The sequence below is a fragment of the Camelus ferus genome, chromosome 35 (genome assembly GCF_009834535.1).
Source record: "Camelus ferus isolate YT-003-E chromosome 35, BCGSAC_Cfer_1.0, whole genome shotgun sequence".
In the NCBI taxonomy this organism is placed as follows: domain Eukaryota; kingdom Metazoa; phylum Chordata; class Mammalia; order Artiodactyla; family Camelidae; genus Camelus; species Camelus ferus.
The window spans coordinates 9,037,739-9,064,316 of record NC_045730.1 but is presented as its reverse complement, the minus strand read 5'-3'; the positions used below and the strand labels follow the sequence as shown (position 1 = coordinate 9,064,316).

The 26,578-nt window shown below is 45.1% G+C and overlaps 1 protein-coding gene across 1 annotated transcript in view; it reads right to left on the bottom strand.

Annotated features, from left to right (window-relative positions):
- CAMK1D (calcium/calmodulin dependent protein kinase ID) overlaps window positions 1-26,578 on the bottom strand; it is a 343,527-nt gene that overhangs the window by 182,700 nt on the left and 134,249 nt on the right. Inside the window, 2 exon segments of the mRNA XM_032473942.1 lie at window positions 18,843-18,906; window positions 18,909-18,973. Of these exon segments, the coding sequence (XP_032329833.1) occupies window positions 18,843-18,906; window positions 18,909-18,973 (129 nt within the window).

Here is a 26,578-nt window from a genome sequence, read left to right as displayed (position 1 = left end):
GAATATCAGCTCCCAGCCTGATGACCAAACCGAGCTGACCAAGAATCCCCAAAATTTACTGGTAGTCTTTTCAAGTTACGTGTGATTTTCTTTATTTCAGTTGGTTAGTTTTCTTTTTTTTTTAATCCAGAAACTGTAACGCATGTTTGTATTAGGAGGCAATATGATACACCAAAAAAAGGCTTAGATTCTAGAGAGACCTAGATTTTAATCTCAGCTTGGGCAAGCTACTGAAACTTATTAGTCTCAGTTTCCTCATCAGTCAAACAAAGATTCAATACCTGCCTTGTGGTGCGGTTGTAAAGTCAGGAGATAAATATGCACAGCAACAGGAATATGTATGCTCAACAGTGGATATGCTACCATGATCATCACCATCACTACCATCATCACCACCATCAACTTCATCATCATCACTACCATCATCAGCATCACCACCACCACCCTCACCATCATCAGCAGCATCACCACACCATCACCACCATCCTTATCATCGTCACCACCACCACCATCATCACCACCATCATCATCATCACCACCATCTTCATCACCACCACCATCCTCATCATCACCAGCACGATCATCACCATCATCCTCGTCTCCAAGTCCTTTCGTATGTATGCTTACTTCTTGAACAACAGCCTCTATGGCTTTGGGTGAAGGAAATCCATTTTTTTCTTCCTGGAGAATCTACATATTACTTATCCTTAATAATTACTTAAAATGTATTGCCACCTTTCCAAATAAGAGCCATATACCTAGTAGGAGCCTCTTCCCCTTGTTGCTTTTTTATTTACTTAACATAAATCATAGGGTTCAGTATTGTTTTAAGAATCTACACTACCAAGGTGGTAACCCGAACCTGAGCTATCCGAGTCCAGCTTTCCACTCTCTGAGCATGCAAAGACAAGAAGGAAAACAGGTGCTCCTGGGAGTGCAGAAATTGTTTCCACAGAAGTCACGTGGACACTGCCTGCGTGCCGACAGCTACTTTGCCATCATAATGTTCTGATTACTGTAAATCTGCTTAGTACAATCACACTCATGCAGTCCTCAAAAAAACAAAAACTCAAAGTGGAAATGCTATTTGAATGCGAAAGACCTGGAACATAGTATAGTAGGAGTATGGAGTCTAGTAAGAATCCAGAGATACTCAAATTGAATCAGTCATTGACAACATCAGATAAAAATCTAAGGATTTTATTGAGAAACACCATCATCTTTGCTGTTGATCTTCAAACATATCTGGAAATGGGATAAGCTGTTTTAACAAAGGCAAGTATCAAACTGTATGTTTGCCAGAACAACTTCTCTTATGATGCCAAGGGAAAAACAACTCAGATAATTAGAGCCATCAAATTAAAGAGCCACTGAGATATCAGCTCATCTATTCCCCCTCCAGGTAGAGCCAGCACTGTCCCAGTATAGGCAATATTTTCTAAGATCTCCAAATAACATACTGTATTCCAGTATTAGATAATCTTCCCCTAGCAAGACATTGTTTTTTATCCAACTTAAATTTCCTTTATGACTTCTGAAGGAGTTCAGGAACATGTTACCCCAAAATATGTCTCTTAAGCATATTGAAAATTGAGTTAAAAACAGCAAATATAAGAAAGCCACCCTGAACCACCTTATTTTTCTTAGGAGCAGGAGGTGAATTTCCCATTATGAAAGACGTCTCCTTCCTGTACTGGAAAGAAAACTATTTTTATCATTAAGGACGAGAAGCGGGGACTAAGAGAACACTACACAGGGAGACTTTGTTAAAATAATGATTACCTTCCTTTTAGTTTCCCCACATAGTTTCATCACTTTTCAAGGACTGCCTTTCTTTGTTCAATCTGAAATATAAAAGCCATTCATTTTTGCCATATCTATAGGACTTCACTCCTTGGGAAGGTTCTTGTGTGGCGTAAAGCTTTTATTAAATAAATCTGTATACTTTTGTCCTCTTGATCCATCTGATGTCATTTTAATTCTTAGGTCCAGCCCTAAAAAGCCGTAAGGGGGTAAAAGTCTGCCTGCCTCCCCTACACCTCTGTGTCCTCACGTCCCACATCCTGATCCTTCTCAGCCAATGAGTAGGGAGCTGTGGTTGTTAATTTCTCTGGGATTCATTATCTTCACTAAAAAATAAAAGAGATGGATTGCTAGGGCTAGTAATGTTAGGATTCTAAATGTTCAAGGACTTAAAAACAGCATAGTGCCCTCACAGAGTGCTGGCCACTCAAATACAATAATATATGTTAACGGATGCCAGTTGTCACGTTTCTCCAGGTAAAATAATACCAGTTCCTTCTGGCTCTCCTCCCAGAACCTAATTTCCAGGCTCTGGCCATTTCTGCGGCTCTTGGTGGCATCCTCCTGAGCACCCCCACCTCCTTCTCGGGCTGGTACCCAGATAATGGGACACAGTATTCCATGACACCTGTTTTCCTCTCTCCCTAGTGGGGCTTATATGACAGTCGTTTTGCTGGGATTTTCATTCTAGTACCAAGTGAAACTGAGCTGACTAACAAGCCCTGTTTGAACAGTAAGGCTTCTGCCTGACAGTACTTTTCCCACTGTCATCTGAATCCAAGTTCCCAGAAAACAACCGCAGCTACTTTCAACATGTGCAGAGTCACTAGCTTTTCCACCAAATACTGCAACGCAGGGTGGGCCTCAGCAGGCGCCAGTCTGTCACTGACGTGATATACATATTCATATGTATTTTTGCTTTATGTTTTTTATGTTTATATTTTACTAAAGTATAGTTGATTTATAGTGTTACTTTCAGGTGTACAGTGAGCAATTCAGTTATACATATACATACAGATACATTTTTTTCTTTTCAGATTCTTTCCCATTATATGTTATTGTAAGAAATTAAATATAATTCTCTGTGCCCTACAGTAGGTCCTTGTTGTTTATCTATTTTATATGTAAAATAAAATAGTATTTTGTATAGTAGTGTGTATCTGTTAATCCCAAACTTCTAATTTATCCCTCTGCTACCCATCCATGTTGCTGTAAATGGCATTGTTTCATTCTTTTTTATGGCTGAGTAGTATTCCATTGTGTATATATACCACATCTTCTTTACCCAGCCATCTGTTGATGGACATTTAGGTTATTCCATGTCTTCGCTATTGTAAATAGTGCTGCTGTGAACACTGGGGTGCAGGTGTCTTTTTGAAGTAGGGTTCCTTCTGGATATATGCCCAGGGCCGGGATTCCTGGGTCACATGGTAAGTCTATTCCTAGTCTTTTGAGGAATCTCCATACTGTTTTCCAAAGTGGCTGCACCAAACTGCATTCCCACCAGCAGTGTAGGAGCGTTCCCTTTTCTCCACATCCTTTCCAGCATTTATTATTTGTAGACTTTTGAATGATGGCCATTCTGACTGGTGTGAGGTGTTATCTCACAGTTTTCATTTGCATTTCTCTGATAATTAGCAATATTGAGCATCTTTTCATATGCCTGTTGGCCATCTGGATGTCTTCTTTGGAGAAATGTCTATATAGGTCTTCTGCCTATTTTTTTGACTGGGTTGTTTGGGTTTTTTTTTTTTATATTAAGCTATATGAGCTGTTTGTATATTTTGGAGATTAGTCCTTTGTCAGTCGTGTCATCTTCAAATATTTTCTCCCATTCTGTAGGTTGCCTTTTGGTTTTGTTCATGGTTTCCTTTGCTGTGTAAAAACTTTTAAGCTTAATTGGGTCCCATTTGTTTATTTTTGCTTTTATTTCCATTACTTTAGGAGCTGGTTCGAAAAGAACACTGCTGCAGTTGAAATATATATAAATATGTATTTTTAATGTTTATTTTAGTCTAACTGCATTGGTACCACCAGTTTTCCAATTCAGAAACATCTGTTAGTTAAATTACCTACAGATCACGTTGATGAGCAAATTGTAGCCTTAAGAATTATCTAGAGACAGTGTATAGCACAGGGAAACATGCCCAATAACCCGTAATAACCTATAGTGAAAAAGAATATACATATGAATGCATAACTGAATCACTGTGCTGCACACCAGAAACTAACACAACATTGTAAGTCAACTACACACCAATTAAAAAAAAAAACAATTATCTAGAGACAGGAGCCGTCTGGTTCATGCAGTCAGGTTTGGATGACTAGCCCTTCAGGATACCCCTCCCTGGGGAATTCTGGCTCTGCCTGAAGACCCTTTGTGGTTTCACAGGGCAACCTTTGCCTCCAGAGAAGAGATGGGACCACTGGATTCTCTGCTTAAGGAAAAAATGCCCAAGAAAGACACAGGAGAAACGCTCAGAGTAGATACTTTTTAAAATGACCGCACCAAGTGAGAACACAGCAAAAAGGTGCCGTCTGTGAACCGGGAAGCAGCATCTTGATCTTGCATTTCCAGCCTCCAGAACTGTAAGAAATGAGTTTCTGTACACTACCCCTTCTACTCTGGTGTTACAGCAGCTGAGCGGACTGAGATAGGAGGCAAAGGTACTCCAAACATGCCATCATTAAGCCATGTATTTTAAGAAGAGAATGTTGGTCAACATGGTCTAGTGTTCCAGACAAATCAAGGGCGATCTATACTCTGAAAAGGCTATGACATTTGCCAACTCAAAATTAATGGGGGCTCTTTGAGGAAACCACACCAGTACCACCACTGGGCTGTTAAGTGACTTGAAGATACAGGACATACAGCAGTTGATGAAGAAACAGTTTAAAGATGTCTGGTAGGGAAAGAAGGCAAGAGGAAGGAAAGAAAAGAAGAAAAGTGAGGAAGGATGGAGAAAACAAGGGGGCATTCTGAAGCCATCAGAAGCTACAGAGTGAAACCACCGTTTGAGAAGTCAGAACTTCAGAGGAGTACTCCTCCCACTGTATGCTGTCAATAACATTAAGTGTAGGCATCCTTTGGTCCATCCTAAAAGCCCAGACCATAATTAGGACCCACCTCAGGGGCTGGAATTCTTGTCCTAGTGAGTGTAATGCAACCGGGTGGCACTAACCAGAACATACCATCATGACAGCCAGTCTCTTCATCCATGTGAACAGATGCATTCTCTGCATCAGGGTGAAAACGGCCCATCACGCCCTCCCTCTCTCCTACCCCGCCCCAGCCACAGGCACCACTCGCTGAAACAAGCATCTTTCTTTTGCATAAATGCTGCAGGCCCATGGCCTCGTGTGTCTCGGGCCTCAGGGGTCATATTAGTTAGTTCTGTCACAAGATATCCTGTTGGATGGAAAGAGAGATGTCCAATGAACAGCACTGTGTCCTGCCCTTTTTCTTCACCACTCTACCTCTGCTAATGCTCCCAGCACTTTTCCCATCACTCAGGCTTGCAAACTGGCGTCTGTCATCCCTCACTTCCCGTTACTGGCAGAGTTCCATTGATTCTTTTTCCTTAGTGTCTCAGGTGAGGTCCATGTGGTTGTTGAGGGCTCCTCCCCTCCAGCCAAGACTTTCACAACCACATCTCAGGTGGTCCTCAGTCTCTCTTCTGACACAGGTCTAACCCACCTTCATACTAAGCACCGTCCCAGGAGTCACCCTCCGTCTTCCCAATGTTCCCTCCCAACCCTCCTCTATGCAAAACTCTTCGGTTGCCCCACTGCCTAGCAGACGAAGCACAAACCCTTTAATCTCACAGGTAAGCATCACTGTGCTCTGAGCTATCATCCCTGCTCCTTTTTACCTGCATCTTCTCAAACGCTCCAGCCACACTTCCAGGCTCACCCCCACATCATCTCTTTCTGTCCATAACTGTTCTAGCTGTTCCATCTGCTGAAATGTTTCCCCTTCCCCCTGCTTCCACCCACGAAAAGCCTACCCGTCCTTCAAGGTCACCCAAATACCACCTTCTTCTAACTCCCCCAGTGGCTATGATCGGTCCCGCCTCTGGACCTCTCTGCCCACCATCTGTGTGGCTCCTACAGAACACTGGGCCACTCTTACGTACATTGGTTGGGTCCTCTGGGAAGCCACCATCAGCTCCTTGAGGCATGGACTGGATTTTGTTAATTATTGAAAGCATGTATACAGTCATGACCAGACTCAAGAAATGCAATCTATTAATTCAGCTCAAAATTAGTGCCAGTTTCTTTACAGAGGGTAGTTAAGTCATCGAAATTTCAGAGCCATTGACAGCATCTTTTCATTTTTAAAATTCTGGAAAAGCTATAAACAAGAGAGGAAAATCTCAACCAGAGATATTTTAAACAGCAGGGGTATGTCTTTGGTATGCCATTCAAACATCTCCCTCTGTGGTCTCCATTTTAAGAGAGTGTCAGGTGTCCCATCTGATAAGAACCACCCACAAAACTGACAATTCTGCCCCAGTTCTGCGAGGGATTTAATGTATTCTATCAAAAACAAATTTTTTTTTTCAAGTTTTCAGTTCTTTAGTGCTGACTTCCAACTTTGAAATGGATACAAATTTGTCACTCAACATCTTTTGTTAGGATACACGTGCTTGTGTTTTCAAAATACTTGAAGATTCTATTTATTCAAGGAAATAAAGCATTTTGATTTTATTTTTTAGAGGGAAGGGAATACACATTGTCTTCCTCAATCTTTCCTCTTGTGACACTGGTATAATTCAAGTCAACAAAAACATATGAATCACCTACTCTGTGGCAGGATCTTGTCAGGCACTAGAAACACACATGGATCTCAGCCATCATCCCTGCCTCCAGAAGGTTTCAACGCAGTGGGAAAGAAAGACAAGGAGGGGGTGTGGTTGTAGCTCAGCATGCGGGAGGTCCTGGGTTCAATCCCCAGTACCTCCATTAAAAAAATTTTTTTTAAAGAAAAAGACAAAAGGGCAATTACTCCAAATTGTGACAAGCAGTACAAGGGAGGAGAATGTTCGATGTTACTGGAGCACACAGGAGGGGCAGCTAAATGCTTTCTGAAGGAGAGTTTCCTAGATCAGTGTTCCTCAAAGGTAAATGTGCAAATGAATCACCTGGGATCCAGTTACATGGCACATTCTAATTCACTAGGCCTGGGCTGGGCCTGAGAGTCTGCATTTCCAACAAGCTCCCTGGAGTTGCCGCTGATCCGTGGACCACATGCTGGGTGTAAGGGTGCGCGGAAGACCAGACCCCAACCAGTCCAGATCAGTCCTGGGAAGTGCATTCCAGGCAGAGGAGATGATGTGAACACAGCCAGAGGGGAGACCATAGCACTAACATCTCAAAGAGGCAAATGAAAGGGGGTGATGGTTGGGGGGGAGCAAATCAAAGACCGGAAAGATACCGATAACCTTGGGAGTGCGTTGTCACCTTCTTAAGAAGATTTAAGAGCTTTCCAACTCAGAGTAATTATATGAGGACAAATCTAAATGATTTAGAAGTCTGAGCTATAAAATATCTTTAAAAGGAGTTATTTCAAGTACTTGTAGAATCTTGAACTCACAGCTACCCAGGATCACCGCCCCATCTCTTTAGGTGACAAGGTAATTACTGACACTGGGATCAAGAACTTAAAAATATTCGCTTTCCTAGAAGATTTTATAACTTCATAAGAGTTTCTTATTCTTTCATATGCTCATCACACAATTTTTAAGAGTAGTAGAAAAGAGAAATTTCAACTGAATCTGTATCCTGAGTAAACCACGTTCAAAACAGCAAAACTTTACATAAAAAATGTAGTACATGGTATCATTCAAAAAAAGATGCAATGAAAATTTTTGAATGATATACTGGTATTAGGGGTTATTTCGCTGAGAAATTACGGTTTCTGCAAGTGAGGGAATGAGGCTTGTTACTGCAAAAGAAGACTGTATGTACATGCCGACTGAACTCCCCCTCAGGAGAAGACAGGAATCTGAAATCTCTACTCTGAAGAGTGTCACTGCCATCTGTTCCTCTGACTCACCAACAATATTGTGAAAATATTCGGGCACATTTCTTGTGCCAGTAGTTTCTTCAGAACAAGTTTCCACTTGGAAGTTTGTAATATGCTTCTCAACACGATGATCTTTGTAAAGAAAAAAGCCGCCCATTCTAAACTATTTCTTAAAGAGGAATATCATCTTTTGGGAGAAGTTATACTGACTGAAGAAGAATGGACTGAATAGTAAGAGTAACGAACAACTTAACCATGATTGTCCCCTAACCACCTACACGAGCTAAAGTGCCCGCGTCTGTGTAGTGAAATTCTGTGTCACTTAATTAAATGATGATGTTTAGGAAAGCAAAACTACTTGCCATGTTTCTCCAGGAAATTATACTAAGAAGCAACTTTCTTTTTTTCAGCTTTACTGAGAAGTAAGTGACAATAAGCAACTTATTCATGGATACTGTTGGTCAGTTAAATTTAGCTTACCATTTTTTTAGAAAATAAAAGCACTCCAAACAAAAGAGAAACACAAAAGGAAGGAAGGAATAAAGGAAAGAAGGAAGGAAGGAATAAAGGAAAGAAGGAAGGAAGGAAGGGAGGGAGGAAGGAAGGGAGGGAGGAAGGAAGGGACTCACTCTGGGCAGAAGAATAAATCAAATTTCAACCATTCTATTAACATCTTTAAAGAAAATCTGAGTAAAAGCAGGTGTGGGAGTCTTGGGGTCCCCTTACAATGTGCTGTGTTCTGAATCCACCAGAAAACAGGATCTTCATGGAGATAAACAGAAAGACGCGCTCACAAATAGATCTACCCCTGAGTTTTAATGTTCTGCGAGATATCACTAACATTCAACCCAAGACTGAGGCGCTACCTATTTGGGACTCTGTCATCCTTTAGTGCCACCTCCCAGTGACTGTACCAAGTGGCTTTTCCACCAGGACTGAACAAGCACCCCCCCCCCACACACACACACACACACTAGCCATCTACAGCGAGGGAATCGGGGTAGGATGTGTGGAAATACAAGTCAAATATCCAGCTCGGCTCAACCCAGGGAAGCTACCTTATCCCTTACACTCCAGCCAGGAGACTCGCTAGAAAGAACAGCTAGTGCTGGAGCGAAAGCTTCTTTCTGGAAATTTACTTCTATGCCTAGAAGAAGTCACATACTGATGTAGAAATATTTGCCATCGAGGGAAACTCGGGCTTCTTGAGGTGGTGGGCTTATCCCGCAAATGGTACCTTTCCTCCGTGGTCGACTTTGGACCTCTCACCTTCCCTGTGGGACCAATCCTGGGCCACCACCCACAAGATGACCCACGTCCCCCCAACCCACTGTTATGTCCGGGATGGTATGTGAGAAGCTGCCCCTCTGTTTCTAGAACATTCCAGAAAGGCAGAGAGAGGGCAAAGGGTCAAACAGAGCAAATAGGGAGCAGGAGCAGAACCTGGGTGCTCAGCACACCTCCCCAGCCTGCGGCCAGATGGGGAGGGTGGAGAAGGGTTCCCAGATTATGACCTCACCCCCTCCCCAGGAGCACTTCCCACATTTCCCAAGTGATCCCACAGTCCGGAGCTGCTTTCCTCCCACTGCACTCCTGAGAAGTCGTGTCTCCCTTCTGTGGATGAGAAGCTAGCACAAAGCACCACGATCCTCAAACACACCCAAAGTGGGAAGGAAGCACTCCCAGTGTTTCACCTTTAACACGGGCTCTGAGCTCCCTTCCAGAGAATTCCAGAGCACCCGAGGCGGCGGGGGGCAGAACGGGATGGTGGTCACAGCGGCGGCAGCAACACTGCACGGCCAGGCGGAGCGGGCGGCGGAAAGGACAGCAAGTCTAACTGAAATCGCCGGGGGAGTTTCTGGAACCAGATTCAATACCCCACCCTGGGATCCAGCCAAGCCACCCGGGCAGAGTCTTTCGTCCCTGCCAGACATATCAAGGGGCTTTTAAAGATGAGGAAGAGTTGCTGTCTTGCATTCTCCTGAGGGAGGCTCAGTTAGAGGGCCAGCGTGATTATGTGGAAAGAGCTCTGAACGAGGAGGCCAGAAACCATCGCGTGGCTGCGCCTCTGCGTGAGGAGCTCTGTGACCTCAGGCCACTCACTTAACCTCTCTGGACCTGTTTCTCCCTCTAGAAGTCAAGAGACCTGGACCAAGACCTCTAAGCTCCTTTTCCAGTTCTGATGCTGGGTGACCCTAACGTGAGGGTAGCGGACAGTAAGAGGGACAAAGAGGGCAAGTATCACCCCCAATCTCCTGACAGTGGAAGCACAGCATTGAAATTATTCGCCCAAGGTCGCACGGCTCCCAAGTGGAGTAGTTGGATGAAAATTAGGCAGGTTGGTTCTCAGGTCGTCACCAGTGTTTGATGCTGCCCCTCTGACGGCATTCTCACTTAGACCATTGGGGATTGTTTTCTTTCACTATCAATGAGCACCTCCGTGCACTGGGCTGCTGCCCACATCAGGAGTGTGCGGTCCTGTCTTGAACAACATGGAGACACCAGATAGATCAAATCCTAAAGGGAAAGACAAACAGACCCGAATCTGACTTCCTGCTCTACCTGTTACTCCTTATGTGGCCTCCAAAAATTTCTTAAGTAAGTCCCAGGCCCTCCACCATAAAATGTGAAGAATCGTAACCACTTCTGAGGTTTACGGTGAAGATTACATAAAACAATGCTCACAGGAGTCCCAGTTAGTTTCCAAATGATGACAAAGTGAGAATATCTGTATTTAAAATCGCAAAGGACAGATAAAATTGGCTCTGGATTTCAGATGACTGGGTCGGGACAGAAGGCTGAATTCTGATTTTAGACTTAGCAAATATATTTGTATATACATTTAATTAACTGACATCTATTTTGATTAATCTATTAGCATCCATCGACAACTATTGTCCACTGAAACCTACCACCGTCTGTTTCCTGCTGTTTGTTGGAAGTCATAAGACTTGGGATTCCTGTCGGCTGTTTCTGGAGTGAACGAAGTTCCCACAGCAGTTTCCTAACAGAAGGGCAGGCTGGGGACCCTAAAAGGTGGGGAATACAAGTGGGAAGCTCTCTGCTGTTTCCCCTGCTCTGTCGCTCACCCAAACTACACCCTCTGCACCTCAGTTTCTCCTTGCACAAAATGGGTATGATCTCTGCTCTCACCTCTCCCACCAACAGACTCCTTTTATAACAGTGTAATGAGAGTGGTGATGCTGAACACTTGAACATTTTAATGTTGAAAAAGGCTTTTCAGATGCTTTACCATCTTATTTAGGCACCTAGAATGCAGATTTTTGACACACTTGACAGTAGATTGACTAAATTAAGCATAAAGAATTCTTTGCTCCTCAGTGGAAAGATATACATGTTTTAAATACATTTCAGCTTTTTTATATGCATTTATATACGTCCATGTGTGTATACATATACGTGTATACATACACTTATGCACACACACATGTGTGCATTTAGCACATCAGCTCTGTAGCCTTCAACAAGAATGAGAACCCCACATCCATCACACCATATTGTTTGTTTATAAAGATCCTTACCTATGTTTGGATTTCCCACTGACACTTATCTCACGTCTGAATCATATAGTCAACACGTTAAAAATTTATAAAAATAAATTATATTATAAAATATTTATAATATTTTTAAATATTTATCAAAGGAAAACACAAATGTCTAAAAAATGGATGTTAAATCTCCTTAATCAAATATACATATATATATACACATACATACATATATATACACATATATACCATTTTAGAAAGGACTTCTTTCATTGTATATTTTCTAAAAACTTCAGACCAGTCCCCTAAGACTCTGACCTCAATGTTAGGCTGACATTGAGGACAAAAGTCAGTGATTGAGCTTTAAAATGGAACTGTTTACACCACCCAAACCATAACCCTGGACTTCGATATGTGAAATGAAATTTATTCACCAAATTTTATAGAGTTTAAACTAGATAATAAGTCTTAAATAAAACTGTACTGAGATCATTTATCTACCCACATACACAATGCCAAAATCAGGTAGAAAACACAACTGACACAACCTGAAGCTTAACAGAAAAGAAACAGCAAACCTTTGGTGTGTATTACTGTTTTTTCTGTGTTTGCCATCCGAGTCCATCCCAGGACTCCTTGTACTTAATCTTTCATGTTATGTGACCCTCCAACAGAAGCTATTCTGACGTTTTAGAAATATCAGACTACAAAACACACACACACACACACACACACACACACACTTCTGTTGGAATCATTTAAGTGAAATCTGTATACATCATTAACTAAGTTTACTGAAGAAGAAAGAAAAAAACATCAGCCAGGATATATTATCAGAGGAATTTAGACCAGCAGCTAATCCACACAAGGGCTGACCTCCCCAAACGCGTACCCAGACTGGATGACGGGGAGGTGGCACGGGGAAGTAAGCATGCAAGTAACTGACACCGCTTCTGAAAGTGTGGCGAACACAACGTATCCCCAACTTCTCTAAATATCCGCAGAGTAACACAGACAGTACAAGAGGTGGGAGGAAGGGCCAGACAGGTGAAGCCGGCTGTGTTGCTGTAGGTCAATCATCTCCCCCCTAACACTCCTGGTCTTCCAGAATTGGATGACGGACCTGTGTGCACACGGTCACCAGAGCCAGACAGAACCGGCAGACATTTCTTCCTCCCTAATCTCTGCTGAGTCAGTGCCTGAGCCCAGTGTTTCTAACTCCTGACCATCACTTGAATCCCCCAGCCCTGGACCCACGCTCCCCATCACTCCTTTAGTTCAGGGATGGATTCAGGAAATTCAGAGTCTCAGGAAGAGGACATCACAGGCAGAGTCAGGAGAGGCAGAGGTAAACTTGGTGCTGTGGGGTCTCGGAGGGAAGGGTCCATCCAGGCAGGGACAATCAGTGGGGGAATCCTGAAGGAGAGGGCGTCTCAAACAGAGGCTTAGCCTGCTGCAGCAGGGAGGAGTGGGAAGGAGAGGCAGAAGCCTGAATCATTGTTCCTCTGGGGAGAACTAAACTGAATGTGGGGTGGGGAGGGGGGGGACAGGAGGTGAACGCCACACAGCAAGATCATAAAGCAGGGGGCTGTCTACCAAGGAGTTTGGATTCCTTCAAGCAGGTGACTTTGTAGAATTAAGGTGGGGAGGGTCAACATCAGACAGGAATTTTAAGTCTCATTTGCATAGCATTACTGGAACAAGGAAGGGAGTCTGATCACGCGGGCCACACATCGCACGATGCTTGGGAAGCCAAAACCGCAAGGCGGGGTGAGGCCCTGGAGGTTCAAGGTCCCTGGAAAGATAAACCACATACTTGGTGAAGCGAGTCTAAATATCCCTGTTTTGTAGTAAAGGCTACCAGCAATGTCATCTTCCTCCCATTCACAGCATTCTGTAAGCAATGCCCAAGAAGTCGCTAGACCTCATAAAAATGCATTGATTCTGGATGTCAAATCAAATTTTAAGAAGTTCCTGGATTATCTGCTATGGACAAAGCACCATGTGGAGGCCACTCAGAAGCATCAAATGTACTATCCTCTTTTGGTTGTAAAGTAGCCTTGGCACAAGACCAGTTTTATTTCTTATACACACGCACACTGTCAAGACGAAATAAACAATAATCAGCAAAGGGTGGTTGCAACAAAGCTGAATTTACTCTCCACTTGGCAGGAACAGCATCCTCACTCAGAAGTCAGATCCACGGGATTCAGTGGAAACGGAGAGGCCGAGGCATAAAGCCTAAGGACGTGTGGCAAGATCTGGAGGGCAGGTCTCCAGTTAGGCCACAGGGAAGCGAGTCAGCTCCTGATGTGATTCGATGCTTTTGTTGGGTCTGATTTGAGCAGGTCGAGGATGGGCTGTGTCAGCTTTCCAGGGGGAACAGGGCCATTCAGCTCCAAGCTTGGCAAGACTGTGACCTCAATCACACACACAGCCCACCAACAGTCACCACCACCAAACAACTTAACCGCACCCCTCAACTTGTTTTGCTTGAACTGCAAGTGTTTTTTTTTTTTGTTTTTTTTTTTGAAATTAAGGGAACTTTCAGTAAGGGTTTTCCAGCATAGTCAAGGGTTGTAGGATCATGACAGACGGACCTGCCTCCGTATTTGTTATCCCACAGCCTTCAGTGACGTCTTTTCACACTTCTGGCCTATGTCCTTAACCCCGACACTACCTTTCCAGAGAAAAGGTCTCTCCACGTTGCAGCATCATCTTTGAGGCGGATCAGATCCTTAAAATTCTGTACTGGTGTCTGAGAAACTCAAGTATCAGCTTTACCAGCTTAGCCATTTTCAGTCATTGGAAAAGTGGTTTTGTTCGCCCTGAATTGATGAATTTCTACTGAAGCGTATGTTCCTTCAGCACACACAATAAACAGGCATTTGGCAGGGATTTAAAGAAGCAAACAGGCCAGTCAGCCATCAGAACAAAGCATGCAGGAACAGAAGCAAGCCAGATTTAAATGAGTTAATTTACAGAAAAGCCTTTCTCTGAAGGCTAATACTTAATACAAAACCAGCTGTCCTCTCCTTTGGGGGCCCAAGCTGCCTGCCTTCCCTCTGGTTAGTCTGTATTGAGAGAAGCATGTCTGCCCAGAGATAACCAGGGAATCAGGCTACTGCAAGGAGCGTCCAGGCCTCCAGAGCCCGGCTCTCACCTGGCTGAGGGGCTGACTCCTTCTCCCTCTGGAAGGCCCAGCCCGACCCCTCTGCCCGCTGTCCATCCTAACCTTGGCCACAGGGGATTCCGGGAGTTGGCATCTGCTGCCTTTAGCAGCCCTGACTCCCTTCTGAGAGTGGGTTGGTCGTGGCGTCCTGCTGACTTGACCAGCCCCCACGCCAGCCTCTCCAGGCCAGGGATGGCCACTACTGCCTCTACTTCCTCTGCCCCTCAAAGAGCCGGGGTCTCGCTTGTGACCCCAGCCAGTGGCTGGTGCCCACTCCCCACAGATGGGATGATGGGTTCAGGTCAGTGCCCCTCTCTTAGAATGAAATGCAGCTCTTCAATAGGGACCACGTAGGGAGGGATAAATTAGGAGTTTGCAATTAACAGATACACACTGCTATATATAAAACAGATAAACAACAAGGACCCACTATATAGCACAGGGAACTATATTCAATATCTTGTGATAATCTATCGTGTAAAGAGTCTGAAAAAGAATATATATATATGTATATACATAACTGAATCACTTTGCTGTGCACTTGAAACTAACACAACATTGTAAATCAACTGTATTTCAATAAAAATAAATAAAGAAAAAAATTTTTTTCATTTTAAAAATAATTGAATTGTTTTTAAAGGGACCACATGTGAGTTTGCTCCTCTAAATGAATCCTCTCACCTAAAGGAAACATCGTCTGGTGTGTTTGTGTGTGCGTATGCATGCGTACACATCTTTTCTGCTCCTGGACACAGGGGGAGCATCATCATCCCTGTGGAGGTGAGACCGTGAGGCCAGAGCCCTGGAACTGCTGTTCCCAGCACTGGCTTGGCTGCACGTAAGACTCTCAGAATGGAGACGGCGCTTTCTAAAATTTCCCAGTGGCCACCATAACCTCCGATTCTAACTCTGGGGTCTGGAGTGGAGTCTGGGCATCAGGAGGTTCAGAAAAGCCTCCCGGGTGATTTGAATGTGCAACCAGGGTTGAGAACCACTGATTTCAAGAGAAAAAGGCATAGACCATCACCTGAGACTCCCCAGTGTACCAAGATGGAGGAGAACATGCAATTTAAAAGCAATTCCTACCCAGGCTCTCTCCCCAGGGAATATAATCTCCGCAGCTGACAAAGTAACCATTAGATCATCATGTGGAATTCTGCTGCCCTGTTTCAGACACAGTAACCCTTTAACCACCCTGAAGCCCTGGTTACCCCAACTATTAGGGAGAGGGCTACTCTGAATACATCTGTTTGGCCTCTCCCATCTCCTATTTTCCAGCTTGATCATCTCCTCATTTAAATGCAGGTTGTTTATACATTTGCCTTTCTATTTCTCCAAAAATGCTTTTTGTGCTGCCTTGAAATTAGATTTGGGTAGTGCCTGCCCTCTAAATAAATAACACCACAGGAACTGCAAGCTCTGTAAACCAGCCTAGGGTACGTAACACAGGTGATGTGATAGTCCATCATGCACAAAAAACACTCCATTCGTGGGACCTGAGCTAACCGTCCCTCCAGAGGAAGGTCAGGCTGAGCCATGCAGATCCTGCCACTGCCAGTCAGACAGCATCTCTGCTACGCAGCACCTTCCCACCATGACGTCTGCCTCTTTTCACTCCCTCTGAGCTTGGTTTAATACCCACTTATCAAATAGAAAATTCATTTTGGAACTATTTTCAGAGCAATATAATGACATCCTTAAGGATATATTAGCTACATTACTTCAATCCAATGAAATACATAAATCTCTCACCCTGCAATAAACTCAGCACGTAGGAGGGAAGGCAGTCTCCCAGATGCGCCTCCCTGAATGAAAAACAGCGCTGAAATATACAAACGACCAGGGTCTGTGGCAGAATGCGGAATAAAGTAGGGCTCTCTGAGACCCTATCTACATGATTTAGTGATGGAAAGTACCAAAAGGGTTTTTTTTAACATGTTGTTTCAGAAAACTTGAACATCCAGCAAGCTCAGATTATAGCTGAGTTCCAGATCTCCATCATCAGCCGGTCATCTCCACCTGGCCACGCCCAAGACCAGCCCACTAAATCGGAACTCACCACCTGCCCTCCTGCTCCTGTATCTCTCATCTCAGCTAATGAGGGTGGTATCCACCCAGCTGTCCAATCAGAAACCTGGCAGTTATCCTAGAATTCTCTCTCCCCTCAACCCTTAGCCCACTCCTTCTGAATCCGTTAAGTCCTGAAGATTCCATTCTGCCTCTTCCATCTCAACCCACAGCTCCCGTTTCAATGCACTGCTTCCCAGACTCCTCCAGTGGCCTTCCAACTGCTGCCCCTCAACTGAGTTTTGCCCCCTTCAATATATCCTTCTAAATTCTGCAGCAATAACCTTTTTTAAATTGAAGCATAGTTGATTTACAATGTTGTGTTCATTTCTGGTGTACAGCAAAGTGATTCAGTTATACATATATATATTCCTTTTCATTATAGGCTAGTACAAGGTATTAAATATAGTTCCCCGTGCTATACAGAAGGACTTTGTTGTTTAACTATTGTATGTATGATAGTTAGTATTAGCAAATTCTGAACTTGGGAATTGGGAATTTATTCCTCCACACCCCTCCTTTCCCCTCTGGTAAACACAAGTTGCAACAGTAATCTTTATGAAACAATCTTGATCACATTGCTCCTTCCAATAAAACACGTCAAGGCTCCCCAGCATCTATAGGACAAAGCAGGGTATACAGCCCCCTACAATCCAGCCTCTCCAACCTCAGGTCTCCCCTCCCTCACCCTGAACCCTCTGCCTGGTCCAATGAGCACACCAGCCTGCCTCCCATCTCCTCACCTCCGTTTGCACTGCTCCTCCTGGTCCGAATATCATTCCCCCTTTCTGCCCCCAGGGAAAAATACTCATTGTCTGGACCCACTTCCTCCAGGAAGCCTTCAGTCATACCCCACCCCAAAGAGAGAAATGGGCAGCCCTGCTCTTGAGAGGTCAGACCTCTCACACAGCATCTACAACATTACTGCACTTGTTTAGCTCCTGGAGGACAAGAATGTGTCTTTTCAACCTCAGAGCCTAGCTGAGCCACCTGATGCAGAGGAATTTAACAAACATTCGCAAAATGAATGAATGTCTCAATGGTGGATTTTAACAGAGCTTCCCAAACCATTTTCTTTACCACTTGTATACTTTGCTTCCAGGTGCTTATGACATGGAGCTGTCTCTTACTACACTTGTAAATCATTGGCAGAGGACCAACAACTACATAAATCAGTACAGGAGATACAGCAACTCTTATCCCCCAAGGATGAAGTCGACACCTGCTCCCCTTGCCCGTGGAGACGGAAAACACCATCGAGAACAAAAACTGACTTCCCTGGCTTTGCAGCTTCTCAGCCCACGAGGGAGTCACACATAACAACAAAGGCACCATCCCTGAGTTCAGAGCAGGATGGCTCTGAACCCACCCAGGTTTCCACGTAAAATGTCAAATATCTGCAACGTGGCTGCAATTTAATACCCAGCCAATGCCATCTTCTCCGAGGGCTGATTTCATATTGGAAATGAAGCAATTTAAAGAAATGTGTCATTAGCACAGTGTCTTCCCCCTTGATGCTAATGTACTTAGAGTAATTTGCTTTCCCACATTCTTTTCCACAGAATCATTTCACGCAGTTCTCCACAGGACAATCTGAAACTCATCGGGTCCCTATCGGACAATCTAGGGAAACTAGAAACCAAACAAACAAACAAGAGGAAACCCTTGTACCAAGAAGCCGCTGAGCCTTGTTCTGGAGCACACATCACATGGGCTGCAGGTCGGGACAATCCCAACCACCTTGGTGGCGCTGGGTTTGTCCCAACGGCAGCAAAGCATCATTCAGCCAGCACCCTTGGTCCCTGAGAGACAGGAGTAGGAGAGGTAGCTTACTCAGGAAAAACGTGGACAGTGTCACATTTTGTTTTGAGGCCCTATAAAGCTCTTTCCCATTCTGCTTTGCTTATCTGTACAGGGATTCTTGCTATGCACTGATTCCAAACCCCGAAAGTTTCAAGGCTATCTCTAGCATCTGTTATTAACAGATGCGCTTAAAAACATCACAGCACGATGCTCAAAGACACTCCAGTACACAAAAGCAGGTCCCATAAAAAGATTTGTGAGATGCAGGGGAATGAATGGCTTGATCATGAGGACGTGGGAGCAGCCTGAGGCTAGATCATCTTTTGGGTGGATCTAACCACGTCAGGATGGTTCTCTGTGCGCAATGATGCTGGAGGAATGGTTTTGATTTGGTTCTGCAACACCGCGATCTGGTATACATATTTGATCTTGTTCATGAGGCCGACCCTCCGGCACTTACTTCCTCAGAACCGCTATCTCATTCTCAATGCTGCTTTCTTTGCCCTTCAGCGCCTTCTTGGGATACACTTGACGGCAAAGAGTTTTCCAGTTGCCTTCTCTTCGGCTAAGACCACTTCCGAAAAAGCCCCTCTGTGAACAAACAGGGAGAAAAAGAAGCAGGTTAGATTCAGGAGATGTGGGGTTTCCCAATGGCTCCCCTGACCCCACTACCACAATGTGAGTAATCGTAATAGTGAGAACAATTCTTGGCCTTACTGGGGCTTTTTTATCCAGCCACACTCCCGACCAAACTTCTTTATGCGAAGAAAGACACAGGCAACTAGGAACACTTGCACAGGGGACGCAGGGATGTCCACGCAGCTGTGGCTGCCTCCCAGTGCCACCTGCCACCCTGAAGTCACTTGAAAGCAACAGGAATGCTCCAGAAAGGTTCCCGCAGGAAAGACTGCGTCCACCTGAAGTTGTCCGTACCCCCGCCCCCAAGGAGACGAGGAGGTAATACTAAAATTTCTGGATTCCTTCCAGGCCCTTTCAGAGATTCCCAAGACCATTTCAGAGCACTTCACAAACCTGCAATTAATTCTCACAGACCGGTAAGGGTGTAATTACCGTGTGCGTCCGTGCGACGCATGGTATTGACACGGGTTAATTAATTGGTAGGGCTGCCCACGTCCTCGGTAAGCAGCTTGTCCCTTTTTTTTTTAAACCAAACAAACACACGAAAACACACATGATACCCTGAGCTGGGGAGACCTTTCTGTCTGAAAATGCAAATCTAACTGCGAAGCCAGAGCGCCAAGCTGAAAATGTAGCCAGGACACTTGGGGCCAGAGATCCCATTTCTCCAAGGAAGTGGTCGGCGAGCCCCAGTGCCTTGGTGGCCCCCTGACCCCCACCTGCCACCTCCTCTATTTCCAGCAGACAAGGCCGGGGTGCTGCTCTCGGCCCGGAGCACAGTGTTCCTAACAACTCAGACAAAACTAGACCTCTCCGCGGCCCCCTCCAGACCTCAGAAACCTGGGCTTTGTGCACACTGGCCAAGGAAAACCACCGAGTCATTCTCTGTCCTAGACTTTCAGGAACAACCCTTATTTCCTCAGAGAGACACTTCGCACAGCTTCTAAATAGTTATGACCAGAGTCAAACTCTCCTGCATCAAAAGAAACCACCAGAAGGACCACTGTCATCTGCATACCGGTGCCTCAGGGCTTTGTTTCTCAGCCAACATCAAAGAGACGCATGCCTAAGCCAGGAGAGGGGGCTTTTCTCTCCCTCTCCTTTGCCGTCAGAGGGATATGCATCTTTCTGGAGCCAATGGAAGACCAATACACATATTTTAAATCCTTCTCAGTGAGAGGAATTCACTCCACTCAGCGCAATTATCCGTGAGTCTTCGGTGCAAGTGTTTCCTCCCAAAACACTGAACTCTCACGAGAGATATCTATCGGTGAGGTCCATGTCTAATTATAGAAACCCGAGGGGCAGAAGACTGGCACTGCATGAAAGAACCACGTGGCATACGTCAGAGCAAAGCTCTTCTGCCCAAATCCACAATCGCTGGCCAAGTAGGAGTCTCCCCACACCCGCCTCGCCCAGACAGAAACCTTCCAGATTCAGCCAGAACAGCGATTATGAAATATAAATACACCACAACCCAGGACAGATTTATTGCCGAGTGATAAATGGGATCAGATATTCCCAGTGGCCTCTGGTCACTGCCAATGGCTTTGGTCCCCAAAAAGCCCAATTCATAACAACTTCAGGGAATCTGCAGCCCGGGAGCTGTCCCTCCCGCTCACATCTGTCTCAGGGAGGGACCGGGGCAGGTTATCCTCCCAGCGAGGGTTCTGAGGGTTCTCGGATGGGAGGAACTGCAGACACCTACACACGTGCTCCCTTTCACTGTCCTCCGGGAAGCGGAACAGGATCTGTGCTAGTGACAAGGAGAGTCAGTGAGGAGACACCAGGATCCCAGCACCAAAGGTGACTGTATGTCACGGATCCCATGCATGCATGTCCAGTGTCCCTATTTGCCACTAGGGTCCCTGATGCTGATGACACCACAGCAGTTTCTCTCCTGGCTCTGTCGGGTTTACGGCTGTCTCTCTTCCAAAAGGTGGGGAAGCCAGAGTTTGGGCTGAGGACTGCAGACACTTCTCCCCCTCTCTATCCCCTCACCCTACTCTGGGTCCCACTCTGGGTCCACCGTGCTCCTTCCTCTTCAGAATCTGTGCAGATGGTAACAGACTCCGGCCAATGCAGAGGAGGTCCTCTGCAGGGACTGAGCTGCCAGGAGCCCATAATCTAAAATGGGGGTCATTCCCTCCCAGGAACAGAGTGAGCGGTGTTGTTTCCATGTGAATCAACCCCTAGGCCCATGACAGTGGAGAGAGGACTAGAGGTCTCCAACAGAGCCAGTGCTGGTGGACATGGCTGCAGGGGGCTGAGGCCAAGGTGAGACGTGGTGTTCCCGGATTGAGGGTTTCTCTGCCTTTGTCCCTGATGTCGGGGAGGGATGGACTATCCGTGAGCCCATGGTGGGGGCAGGACAACGGAACAAGCATGGAGAGTGAGGCCCCTCAGTGACTCCAGGAGCCTCCATCAACAGTTGCTGAGTACAATCACAAAGCCAAGGACATACTGCCATCCTATCAGAATGAAAGTCGGCCTGCAGTTACACTTCTGTGCATCTGCCTGCAGAATCACACGCTGGGACTCCTTCAGTACTTGGACACCCATGTTCACGGCAACGTTACTCACAACAGCCAAAATGTGGGGACAATGTGGGTACCCACCAATGGATGAAAGGATAAACAAAATGTGGTCAAAACATACAATGAAATATTACTCAGCATAAAAAGGAATGGAATTCTGACACAGGCTACAAGCCAGGTGAACCTTGACGAAGACATTATGCCCCATGAAATAGGCCACAATCAAGAGATAAGTACTATACAATTCCACTTGTATGACAATTTATTTGGGGGGGGGTTAGGTTTATTTATTTATTTATTTACTTATTTAATTGGAGGTCCTGGGGAATGAACCCAGGACCTTGTGCACCCTACTACTGAGGTATATATCCTTCCCCCGTCCACTTCTGTGAGAAACTAGCATAGTCAAATTCATCGAGACACACAGTAGAAGGGTGGGTGCCCGGGGCTGGGGGAGGAGGGAATGGGGGAGTGACGGGGACACAGTTTCTGTCTAGGGAGATGAGAAAGTTCCTTGGGAGGTGAACAAAGGTAATGGATACACAACTGTGTAGAATGCACTAATGCCCCTGAATTGCACACTTAAAAATGGTTTAAAACAGTACATTTTACATTAGGTATATTGTACCACCATTAAAAATATATATAAATAAATAAAAATAAAAGTCTGTTTGGTTCTATTCAACGGCATTGTCTGGAGGTGGACACGCTGGAAAAATCTGATAAAACTTTTCAGTCATTAGTTCCCTCAAGGAGAAAGAAATCAGATGAGTGACTGGAGGGCCCTGGAGGTCGCGCACCACTCGACATTTACAAAGTGCTCTGGCCTGAATCAACAAATCCAGTTCTTAGAGCAACCTCAGAAGTATGCACGAAGTCACCGTCATCTGTTTTACAGACACTGAGCTTCTGCAAAGTAAACGGAGGTTTCCTCACCTCCCCAGGTGCTTTTCAAGGCACTGTGCTGGCTGATGCACAGCATGGAAGGTGACAGTAAGGGAGAGTCAGACATTGCCTTTAGGGAGCGGTCATCCCTCCCCGAGAGTGCAAATCCACCTTGCTTCCTCCTTGAGCCAAACAACGTGCATTTATCCTGGCTTTAAGCTTTCCAAAGACAGAGCTCTCTGGTCTTCTTGGGGGGGGGTGGTATAAGATTAGCGTAAACTGTTATTGTTCCTGCAGTAAACAGAAATCACTGGAAGACACCTCCCCTCTTCCAAGAAAGCTAATTAAAAACATCAGACGCAGAAACTCATGAATGAAGAGTTCAGGGCACTCTCTATGTAATTACACAAAAAAGTGAGAGAGAGTGTGTGTGTGTGTGTGTGTGTGTGTGTGTGTGTGTGTGTGTGTGTGTGAGGCGGGGAGTGGGAGGGAGGCGGGGGTGGAGAGGAAGGCTGGGAGGGGGCTGGTAGCAGGAGGGAAGATAGCAAGAAAAATGATCTGAGAGCTAGGAAGCCTCCAGACAACCCAAGGAAGTAAATTCCTAGGAAGCCGGCAGGGACAGAGAGTCACCGAGTTTTAAAAATACAGGGAGGGCAAAGCAGGCTGCACCCCATGAGCTGTAAAATGCGAGCTCTGCGCATTTAAAACTGAACGGCAGAGCCTGCCAGCCAGAGTGAATCACACTTGCCTCTTGAAACTGCCGTCTGTGCGGTGGCGCTCGCTCCTGCCTGGCACCCCCTCCTGCCTGGCACCCCCAGCCCCCTCCGCCATCTGACTTCTCCCCTCCTCACAGCTAGACTAGAACCTGGGGGCTGGGTCCCTGGCGAGGGGGAGTGAGGGGGGGTCCCCAGGGCTACATCCAGTGTCTTGCTGCTCATCCTACTGGTCTTTTGTGTGACCTGATGGCCTGGGTCTCCTTCCTAAAACGCCCCTCTTCTTGGTTCTACGACAGTTCTCTCCTTCCACCTTTACATCCAGCTTCTCTCCACCTGCTCCCTTCTTCCCATCACACGTCAGTGGTCCCTGAGGTTTCACCCCTTCTTCATCCTATTCTCTGCTCCTCCCTCCCACTGAAAATCTGGTGTTTCCAGTTTCCAACACCACCCATCTCCTCATGGCCCCTTAATTTTTATTTAATTTTAACCTCTCTCATCTCATGCACAAAAATCTCATCTCTCCAGCTGAATCCCCTGGCCAGCCTCTCAAGAACACCATAACCAAAGTAAAAAACCAGTATCTTCATCCCAAAACTTCTTTCTCCTGTATACTCTTACTTCTGTGGATTCAGGAACCCAGCTCTAGAACCCTATCTCATTTCTCTCTCTCTTTCTCTCCCCCCACCCCATTTCCATCACCAAATATATTCAGGTCTTCTGCTAAAAAGATTCAGATGCCCAACTGGAAATCTTTCTGAAAGGACCTGCTTCAAGATGGCAGAATAGAAGGATGATCACCTTCTCCCACAGATGCCTGCCTGTTCTTCCATTCTGATGTCACTGCTCTGCTTCAAGTTCCAGTTACTTCACTCAGGACAGCTTCTAGGACTCTCTCCTGGCCCCTCTGCCCCCAGCAAGTCTACCTCCCACCTGCTATCTCCTATCTGCTACTGGAATTACTTTTCCAAAGCAATGATGTGATTCGGTGGCTTCCTTACTTAAAATTTTGAGGTCTTAAGTCTACACAGGATAAAGTTTAAACTCCTTTGCAAGCTAGCTGTGGCATTCAAAGCTCTCCCTAGCCTGCCCCCAACTTTGCAGGCTCACCTACCACGAGAGCCACCATCTCCCAACACAAGCGCGCCCCACCACACACACATCGCCTCTGCCGACCACAGAGGTCAGCTAGCATTTCCCAGATACACCCATGCCCTTCACAACGCTGGCCTTGATTCAAGTCTACCCCCCTCCCCCCTCCCTCCTTGAATGCCATTCCTTTTTCTCACTGTTTGGCAAACTTCCAGTTTATATTTTTAAAGGCTCTAGCTGACATATTTCCCTAGCTTGAAGGCTTTCTCAGTTGTCTTCCATGAGACAGAACGAGGCCCGCGTTCTCAGGCTCACGGGCTTGGCTTCCACCTTCACTACCCTACTTACACACGCCACTGTGGTCCTTTGTGAGCTTGCCTGCGTGAGAGAAGTCCTAAGTCATTCTTTTCTGTGACTCCACTCCTAAGACTATTTGGCACCAACTGATGCCCAAGGCAGTTTTGATGAGCATCATTATCTAAGGGCTCTCCTTGGATTCTCCCCGTGTTGTAAATTCACAAAGTAAGTGATACACTCCAATGAGTGTAGAGTAAACTAATACTGTCTCTTTCTTCCTTTCTAATATATTTTTCTAAATTTCTATGCAAGCTTATGCAGAAAAATCCTCAAAGGTTTCTCTTGAAACATACAAATTCTTTGAGTCTTTCCAGATATATTTTAAACCGTACACTTACGTGCCTGAATGCTTAAGTAATCTTCTACAGTTGGATAATCCTGAGATTACTATTTGTGAATTTATGACAGGATATTGCTCCCCAGAAACCATCATCCTGGTTAAATAAGTAAAATTTGGTAGGAAAAAAGAGAGGGGAGATTTTTAGATGGATAAAAGGACTTTAGAAAATGAATAATCACAGGAAAATAAAACTTCTAGTGCTTTGAAAATAGAATTTTTTTTTCAAGTTGAGACAAGATATTTATGTACTTTTTAAAGAAAACTACTCCATTTTTAAAAACACACAGTTTCCATCTAAATTAAATCTCTATGATGAAATACTAAAAAAAAATCAAACAAAAAATTCTCCTTAAAATGTTAAATATTTTCATCTCCTGAAGATAAGCCATCCAAATTACAAAAGCCGAATCCTTCCCCCTTTCCTTCCACATTTCAAAGCAAATCAAATCACCAGCCAGAGGCACCTTCCTCTGATTGTAAGCCAGGCATCCAGGAGAAAATAAACAATCTTTTGAGAGCCGAATTTCCAAGACTCAAGGGAAATGTCACATTTTCTATATTGTATATTCTAAACAACGACTTTTGCTTCTAACTTCATAAACGATGGCTCTGAAAAAGGCTGTTCTGTTTTTGCTTTATCTAGTCAGTTGTAAGAATGGAAACCTGGTGTGGTAAAGGAAACTCCCCACAACACAGACTACATCCGCCCGCCCAGCAAGAAGCCCACAGGAGGGTGTGCCCACCCCTCTCCGTCCTCCATGAGTGAAATGATTTAAACTCCAACTTACCAACGGAAGGGCAAGCAAAGAAATGGGACCGGGCTCCAGGAATTCCTGAGTTCCCTGAAAAAGCAGCACAAAATCCATGTGCACTGAGGATGTCTTGGCTAAAAACAGACATTTACAGGTTTTGTGAATTACAGCTAAATATTCACCTTCCAATTGTTAAGAGAATCCCTAGAGCCATTCAGAGACCCTTACCTCCAGATCTCATGCTGTATATTGGGACTGGAACTCAGAGCTAAGCCACGCCCAGAGATACGCTGGGTAACACACTTACTCACTATCACTTACGATCTTCAAAAGCAACAACAAGAATCTAAGGAGTCTGCCTTCTGGATTTCTGTGATCTTTAACCTGCCGTTGTTAAGAACGAATATTGGTACCTAAAAAGAGGAGCTGATGTGCTGGCCCCTCTAAGCACACGCAATTTTAAAACAAACTCTTTGCTTGAACAAAAGCAATTTCAGCACAAACGGACACACACTTGAGTCTCCAACGACCTGCTGCGATCTGCACACTTTCTGTGCTCCCTAAATGTCCGTTCGATTAAACTGGAGAAACCTCAAAAAGATGTCTCTGATTTTCAACCAGAATCAGGAATTCCAGAGCTGTCTCTCTGATTCAAGACAGCACACTAAAGCAGTCACTTGGTAAAATTATATCAATCCCAAATTAGACCAAGAGATAATCAGACGGTGCTGAAAGCTCGGCCCTCTTAGCTTAGGGTCAGCTATTATTGCTCATTGCCTTCCCATGCTTCTGAATGATTCTACATACAAATCAGATTGATTGTGTTATTAACTTTATTAACATCGCCTCTAGCCTACTGCTGTTACTGCGATGTGCAATTG